This window comes from Capra hircus, chromosome 24, assembly GCF_001704415.2.
Source record: "Capra hircus breed San Clemente chromosome 24, ASM170441v1, whole genome shotgun sequence".
In the NCBI taxonomy this organism is placed as follows: domain Eukaryota; kingdom Metazoa; phylum Chordata; class Mammalia; order Artiodactyla; family Bovidae; genus Capra; species Capra hircus.
Genome location: NC_030831.1, coordinates 5355242 through 5363794, shown reverse-complemented (window position 1 = coordinate 5363794; position 8553 = coordinate 5355242). Strand labels below are relative to the sequence as shown.

At 54.4% G+C, this 8553-nt stretch overlaps 1 protein-coding gene across 2 annotated transcripts; it reads right to left on the bottom strand.

The window, feature by feature from the left end:
• CBLN2 (cerebellin 2 precursor) lies at positions 449 to 8243 on the bottom strand. Of its 2 annotated transcripts, XM_018039810.1 has the most exons (6): positions 8093 to 8243; positions 7427 to 7600; positions 6956 to 7000; positions 5292 to 5783; positions 2391 to 2510; positions 449 to 2155 (listed from the first exon to the last, which is right to left on the bottom strand). In XM_018039810.1, the coding sequence occupies exons 3-6, from the start codon at positions 6962 to 6964 to the stop codon at positions 1958 to 1960; spliced, it is 819 nt and encodes a 272-aa protein (XP_017895299.1). In that variant the 5' UTR covers positions 6965 to 7000; positions 7427 to 7600; positions 8093 to 8243; the 3' UTR covers positions 449 to 1957. The 2 variants fall into 2 exon arrangements, with proteins under 2 accessions (XP_017895299.1, XP_017895300.1); XM_018039811.1 differs by lacking the exons at positions 7427 to 7600; positions 8093 to 8243 and having other exon boundaries at positions 6956 to 7063.

Here is an 8553-nt window from a genome sequence, read left to right as displayed (position 1 = left end):
GTCTTTTTCACCTAATACTGTTAGATACTGAAAGTGTTAAGTCATTTTCCAACCCCATGGACTGTAGTCTGCCAGGCTCCTCCATCCATGAAATTCTCCAGGCAATACTACTGAAGTGGGTTGCCATTCCCTTCTCTAGGGGATCTTCCCAAGCCAGGGTTCGACCCCTGGTCTCTCACACTGCAGGCGGATTCTTCAGCATCTGAGCCACCAAGGAAGCCCTTGTCACTTAATGCCTCCTCCTAAACCTTTCTGTGTGAAAAATTGATATTTAAGGATGCACTATCCATCTGGACCCCAGCAAGATACACATAAGCTAGTGTGTGTTCTTCTGTGTATTTTCTAAAGTGTAAACAGTATGGGTTTGATTCCCCATGCTCCTGAACCTTGGCCTTTCCTTACACGCATTTTGAGAGTTGGGAGGTTGAGCTGGAGGGAGAGAGCAAGCCAGACATCAAACCCATTTATTCGGAATCTTAAATTATGACTTTTTATCATCAATATTTTGGTTACATTGTTACACAAAGGACAAATTAACATCCGGTTTGAGGTCTCTTCTTTGATTGCTTTGGGATCAGTGCCATTTCCTTGGCGAAGGAATCCTGCACCCGTCAACTCTCAGCTGTGTTTAAATAATATTGTTGTATCAGGTGCCAAACAACGAGAATTTGGGAAACTGCTTCTAGGGAGCCTCTGTCAATAACCTTCAACCACTGTGATTTTCATGCGGCTTCCCCGCCAGGTGCTTGCGGAGAGTGTCCACACCCTCTGCCTGGGCAGATCAGAAGAGGATCCCAGGGGGAAGAACTAGTTGGTCCGGTTGACTCTGAGGCACCTGACCATGGTGTGCTCACCCAGACATGGATCCAAAGGGGCAAAAACACGCTGCCAGGAAGACCCAGTTGCGCTTGGCAAAGAGACCACGTGATTGGGAACTTGGTCATCACAGCTTCCGTTCTCATCTGACATGATTCAGGCCACCCAGCAACATCCGTCTCTTAAAAGTATTCCAAAACGTAAAAAAAAAAAAAAAAAATCCAGGTTGGTACTTCCAAAAGTGTCTCTGAGAGAGTCTCTTTTAAAGAATAAGCAGAAGTGTCCGTCTGTCATTTTCACTTTGCTCTACCTTCCGTTTGGTCTCATCCAAAATACAGAGTTATTTTTTTGTTTTGTGTTGTTTGGTCTCCTCCAGAAATCCAACACACATTTTTCTCTCCCCACCCCGGCACAAAAGATAAAAGCAGGGGTGAGGAGGAGGAGCTGTGTGTGTGAAGAAAAGTAAAGCTTCTTGGGGGGGATGGGGGAAAGAAAACCCACACACACACATACACAAACAATACAAAACAAAAGCTGCAGTCCAATCGTGCAAAATTTGCTTCTCCGGATAAAGCACTTCTTGATACAATGTCCCCTTCCCCCTCCCGAGGACTCCCATCCACCCGGGGTGGGGGAAATACAGCATGAAAGTGAAGCCATTCTTTTTCTTAAGGCTGAACAGACACACAGAGAACAAGTTTCAAGGGCTGTCGTGTGGGCAGTGAGCGGCGGGGCTCTTGCTTTGAGCCCAGCCAGCAGCCTGCGATCCATCCCGGGGTCTGCGGCACCTCTCCCACGGGGCTAACAATACCACGTACAAACAACAGAGGAAAAGTCAATGGTCCCGACAATGAAATCCCTTATTGACTTTACAATCACAGGTACAAATTGCTCAGATCAATCATTTCATTTCTCCTTAAGACCGTGTCGTCTAAAACCCATTAGGGGCCGGGTCGCCGAGGAATGGTCAATATTCAGAGAAAATGCTGGAGGTTCTGAAGGAAGCCGCTCTTCTGTCACCACAGTCCGATGGAGGAGGATGGAAACAAGTTGTCCTGTTCCAGCAAGTTCGGGGGGTTAGGAAGGGTGGGTTCCTGGGTCCAGACAGCCGTGTCCCCACCATCCAGGGGAGGCTCTGCGTTTATAGCGGGAAAACCAAGAAGCCCGAAAACGTGGAGTACTTCCAGCCCCCCATAAGGTTGCCCCTCTCCAGTTTGAGGTGGACTTTATCCTCTCTCTCCATCAGCAGCAGGACGCCGTTGCTGGCCGCTTCTCTGGTGACATCCTGGTCTCCGGCGAACGCCGAGATCACCGGGTAGCCGTTCTGCATTAGACTGACCTACAAGGCAGAGGGCAGAGCTCAGCTGATCACAACGGACCCCACTCCCATCCGCTTCTTCTCGTCTCACCCACCCCCTAACCTGGTCACAGAGCCGCACGTCCAGGGGAGCTGACCCAGAGGACCGAACTGTTTCCCAGAACCCCGCCAGGCCCCCTCCCTGACCCTCCCCATCTCATAGAAGGTGTGACTATTCGTCCAAAGCCAGGAGGGTCCAGCTGTCCAAGTGACCCACCTGGATGGTCTGTCTGTTGTACACTTTGACCACGTGGAAGCTGAAGCTATATATCCCTTTTCTCGGGGCTACAAATATACTGGAGGCGAGATCAAAATGGTTGCCAATATTTACTAAGACCTGGAAAAGAAGAAGGAATAGGACACACACATAGCAAGCCCCTCCTCGGTGTGTTTCTATCAGACTCAACAGACCACCCCAGCAGTCCCTTTAAGAGCTGCAGGACTTTCAGCAGCACGTGCTCAGGGACCCGGTACCCCTCACCCCCCAGGAAGCAAGAAGCCCCCAATTAAACATCCTGCAGCAGGAATTGATTTCCTAATGGATGGTACTTCAGAAGGCTGTCTCTCTGGAGAGTCTAGTATATTTATGTGTTGACAACCAATGGCTGCACATGGTGGCTGTTGTGGGGTGGGGAAGAAAGATAACACAAAAGACAGTCTGGTAGGTAGATGATCTGTAAACTGAGACTGTTCAAGGTTTGTGGGATTCTGGGGACCTGAATGAGAAGCTTGGACCAAAACAGAGCTCTGTCCTGAGCGGGAAGAGAGAGGATGGTGAAGTAAAAGGCCCATTACCTGAGTTAAATTCCATCAGATAAAGCTTGGGATGAGCTCTGTGTGCTTCTGGAGGGAAGGGATGGTGTGAGGTTTTGTCTCCCAGCCCCAGGCACCGCCCCTGGCAGCACACAGTAGGTAGGTGTTCAATAAACGCTGCTGGGTGAACAACCACAGTCCAAACACTGGCTGTGCCCATCTCCCCTCACTTTCTTCCATGTGAGGTGTCTAGTCCCTAAGCTGGGCTGTGACCTCATGCTCAGAAGCATCAGTAACCACCCGGAGAGGGGAGAGAAAGGCAGCCTGACACCCTCAGCTCAAATTCCACAAAGTGCAAGAACAATGACAAAGTGAGCCACGAGACATGAGATCACGTGACCCTCCAGATGCCATTTCTCCAATAAAAGATGGATGGGAGTGACTGGAGCAGAAGGTCCCCCTTTACGAACAGATTTCCCTGTCAGATGTTCAAGGTTCATCCCTGTCTGGACCCCACCCCTCCTCACCCACAAACGCACAACCCAGTTAAAATTATAAAATGGCCCTGCCTCGTGTTCTCAGTTTTTCAAACACAGAGCCCGCAACAACAGCAGAGCCCTAGATTAGAGACCCTGTCATCTGCTCAAAAAACAAATTCGAACCATACCCTTGGCTGTTATTTCCTATACACTCATTACAGATGGATCACACGTGGCTCCCAGAGCCACGCCACTGGGAAGGCTGGGAGGGCTGGGGAAGGCGCCACATCAACTTCTTCAAGGAGCTCTGAACACACTTGAGCCCCTCCTTGACTGCAGGGCTCAGAGACACTCGGGCGCTGTTGTTAAAGACGGGGAGCTTCAAGATACAAGTCCTCCTCCCTCTGAGGCTGTGTCCTGTCTGCCTTACAAGTCTCAAAGAACCAAGCCTCCTCCTCCAAGCCCTTGGTGCTGCTCCCAACTCAATGACCTCAACTCTCTCACCTCCATGTCTAATTCAGGAAACTGGCAAATTCAAGGCCCTGCTGTAGAGGAACGAACACCCACCAGCCCCAGAAAAGCCGGTTTCAATTCCTCCCTAACTGGTGCATGACATCATTTCATCTGCCCTGTCATAGTTGGCTCATCTATAAAATGAAAATCCTACTACTGCTTATGCCATGTACATCACAGAGTTTTCTTAACACCCAAATGAAAGGACGATGTATTATAAAAACACTGTGGAAACTAATTCACTGTCTGCTTTCAGTTCAGTTCAGTCGCTTTTGGACATAATTAAAATAAATACATGCATGTCTCATAAAAAAAAAAAAAGATTAAAGAGAGACATCCCTTTGTACACACCTCTCCAAATTTCAAATACATAATCCTTAACAAGGATTAAAGCAAATGAAGACATTGGCATAAAATGAGGTGTTGGTCTGTGCAGTTGGGTCCTCACCCAGGTCAGCAAGCTGGTTAACAGACAGAAAGGGACTCAAACAAGTGTGCTCAGTGAGGCCGGAACTCCAGGAGGGAGGAGTTGTGGCCAAATGAATGGGATGATTAGGCAAAGTTTGGAAACCTGTTTGTTCCTGAAAAACAACAGAAACCAAGGTAGGGAGAGAGGGGAAGGTGAGGACCTTTAATCCTGGGCAGCAGTGACCCAGAGAAGGGGCTGCCAAGACCTGATCACGTCAGGGGCCCTTCTGTTTTGAAGGGACTGGGAGCTGGGTGGCTAAGGCAATTTCATTGCTCTTCGTTTCTTCTTTATATAACCCCACCATATTTGATACTGACCTGCTGTGTTTACATGTTACGTTGTATATACTGCATTTGCCACAGATCGCATTTTATATAATCACACTATGTTTCGTTCTGTTTCTGTACAACCATGGCTGCTATTTCCCCACACTCTTCCCCACTTATTTCTCTTGAAGTTAAGCATCCTCTCTAGGATCCATTCCGAAATAAACAGTAGGTACTTCTCTGAGCCTGGGCTGAGACCTTCGGAGAACCCCCCCCCTCCCCACCCGGGGGTTAGCGAGGAGAGTTTAAATGTACTCAGTCTCTAAGTGGCCAGCGAGGGGGACAGGAGCCCACCCCCCACAAGGACGGCCCCAACTCCACCGAAAACCGGTTTCTCTTTGGAAATGTCCATCAGCTCTCTTAGCTCAGCGGGACGCCCAGCTCCACAGGACTATCGGTCATCCGAGTGCCAACCGAGCTGATGAGTTATTGAGCAGCGACAGTGTGAGAAGGAGAGCTCACGGGAGAAGGGAGAAAGGCAGGGCAGAGGGGAGGGGAGAGCCTGGAGCTCCGCGTCTGGGAAGCCGGCCACCCAGCCACGCGCCCGGCGGGAGGCGAGGGCAGGTCCGCGCGCTGACCTGATCGAAGTAGATGGTCATGGTGCGGTTGCTCATCTCGGACGGCTCGTGGTTTGTGCTCCGCGTGGCGGAGAAGGCCACCTTGGCGCTGCCGGAGCGCACCGAGATGCCCAGCGAGGAGGTGACGGCGCCGTCCGCAGACGGGCTGGAGTCGCACACCACCAGGCACTTGCCCTCCAGCACGATGGGCTCCGTGTCGTTCTGCGCCCTCACCGGGCAGCCGGCGGGCAGCAGCAGCAGCAGCAGGGCCAGCGCCGCCCCCAGGCCCGAGCCGCAGCCGGCCGGCTCGCGCAGCGCCCCCCGGCGCCCGGGCATGGTCTGCGGCGGCCCCCGGGGGCCCCGGCCCGGCGCCGGCATCCGGGCTGCGGGCGCGCGGAGAGCAGGAGGGCGCGCGCGAATGCGCGGGGCCAGGGCGAGCCTCCTCTGGCCTCGGTCCCCCGCTCTGATGGTCAAGGCCCCAGGGTGGTCCTTAGAAGGAGAGCGCCAGCGGACCTGTCAGGGCAGAGAAGCCAAACCCCGAGACCGGGGGTGAAGCTGCGTTGGAAGGAGGTGCGGGGAGCAGTTCAGGCGGCGCTCGGGGCCCCTCCCGGAGGCAACCCTCTGGGCCCCTTGCACTGCTACCCCCTCCCCAACTTGCACAACAGGTCCCGAGAAAGGACGGGCGCCCCGGCCCGGGCAACCCTGGAGGCTCCCGGGGAGGGGCGCGCGCCGGGGGTGCGGTCGGGGACGGGGCTCGCCATGCCGCAGGGCCTCATCAATAATGACAAGGTCGGGGACCCTCAGGGACGCGCTCCGCGCCACCCCCGGCCCATTCAGCCCATGGCAGAGGGGGACTCAAGACGCAGGCAACGGAAAAATCCACTGAGCCTTAACCGCTCTATTTTCAGCAGCATTTTTTTTAAGCCACACCAAGAACCCTTTTTCTCTTCTCTGCTTTCCTTTCCATTCTCTATTTCTCCAACCTAGAGTTTTTTGTTTTTGTTTTTTAAGCAATACATTTACACAAGGTCTTAGCCGTTTTCCACCCAAAGAACAAGTCCCCAGGAAGCTCCTTAGGGTGAATAATAAGATTAAGACAGGAGAAATAAACAAAAACAAAAACCCCAAAGACAGGGACATCCTAAAACCAAGCAACCGCTTCCCACGTCCCGGCTGTCGGCTGCGAGCCGCTCCGGAGAAGCCCCTCGCATCCCCCTCTCTGGCGCAGGACCGGAGGTTTCCTGCGGTGGGAACCCCAAGCTCGGCTTCTCTGCAGCTTTTGTTTCCAGACTCCAGGGGCTCCTCTCCCGGCCAGGAGGCAGCCCTTGCCGCTCTCTGCCAACTTACGCGCCTGTTCGCACTTTCCATCGGGCCCCATCTTCCCCCACTAAACTAGGCAGATCATTTCAATATCCAGTTGAGAAACAAAAAAAAAAAGAAAAGAAACCTCTCAGCTCGCCGCCCACAGCCGCCGAACAACTCCTCCGGCTGTCCAAACAATCTTTCTAAGAAGAGACAAGTTTTTTCTCCACTGGCAGCCTCCCTCCTCAGCCCCTGAACAGGACGGTTTCCAGCAGCTCTCCCGCTCTCCCCGCCCAGACGCAGACCCGCGACCGTCCTCGTGGAAACGGACGCACGGATGAGGTGAACGCGCGGATCGCGGAGGGCAGGTCGGGTCGGGTTACCTGGAACATCCATGACGAGCGAGCTCCGCTGTCCGCCAAGTTTTTCTGCTTGGAGAAGACGAGCCGGAGCTGGCGGGAGGAGACACCGAGCGCGACCCTGCTCCCCGCGCGCGGCCAATAACCGCCCCGCCCCGCCGCGCCGCGCCGCGCCGCGCCGCTTTCCCGCGCCGGCCGGCACCCCACGCCGCGCCCCACCCCGGACCGGCCGGCGCCCTGCACCCGCTAGCCCCGCGCCGCGCCCCACCCCGCGACCGCCCCGCGGTCCGCACCGGTACCTTCCGCGTCCGCTCAGCCCGGCGCCAGCACCGGGTCCGCACCGCCCGGGTGCCCGCAGCTGCCTCTTTCCACCGATCCCCTCGGTCCCAGCCGCTTCTCCCGCCTCCACACATCCCCGCGCAGCGCCGCCTCCTCCCGGCCTGGGCACCTGCGCCCGCACCCCGCCGACCCCGCACCGCCAGGTCCCGCTCTCACCCAAACACCCAGCGCGCAATCTTCCCAGACGTCTCGCTTTCAAACAATTAGGCAACCTCCAAAGCGCTGGCCGCTCCTCTTCTTTTCGATTGTTGCTCTTCTTTTCCAAATCCCCTCCAAGTCTTAATCCTGAATAGCGCAATCACTTTCATAATTAATGCGTAAAGCAGTTTTCTTTAAGAAAAAAAGAAAAAGAAAAAATGAGGACTGGGATGAAGAGAAAGATCTTGGAATATCTTAGTGATGCAAAAGCTGTGGTTCTAGAAGCTCCAGTGTGGCAACTGCCAGGTCTGGGCAAGGATTAGAGGCGCCTCCGCCTGGGTTTCCGTGTCTGCTCCTCTGGACCTGTCGGCGCGCTCTGGCACCAGCGCTTCTTTATGAAAACCCCTGCTCTCAGCTCTAACGACCTGGGGAGACGCGCAGGGTTTCGGAGCTGCGCCCTGAGCGCGGGCGGGCAAGAAGCGCAAGCACGGACGCGGGGCGCCACCTATGGGCGCCGGGGCCTCCCTGCCGCGGGGTCGGGGACGGTGGGGACAAGGATGAGGTATGCGGAGCTCTTCCTGGACCCCCACAAAGCAGCCCGGGCCTCTGCAAAAATGTAGCGATAGGAATCGATCTCTCCGGTCATCCTGCAATGCCCAGCCCCTGAGAAGGTGGAGCCGCAACCTTGCTTCGGCAGATCATCTGTTCCAACAACTCTGCCAGGGTGATTTAAGCCGCGGTCAGATTATCGTCGCTTATCGTTGTCTTCATAACCTTTGCCAGGGCCACTGGGCTGTGGAGCCCATGCCACCCTTAAACAGTATCAAAATGGACACTCTCTTTATAACCCGACCTCTAAAAATGTCGTTAAAAAAAACACCTCCGTCCTCTGACTTGCTTCGTATGCCTTTGCTGATAGGCTGTTCAGGAATAAACTGTAAGTGGGCCAATGCAGTTCAGAACAGAATGGAAGTCTGTCTTATTCCTCCAGACTTCACGCCTAACCCTCTGTCGTTTGAAGAATTCAGCCAGGGTTCAGGTTCCAGCCCATAACGTGGGTCTTTGCAGGTAGCGGGTGTTCAAGGCCTCGGTTCCCCTAGGCTCTGGCGGGGCTCCTCTTCCCTGATTAGAACTGCCGGGGTCTC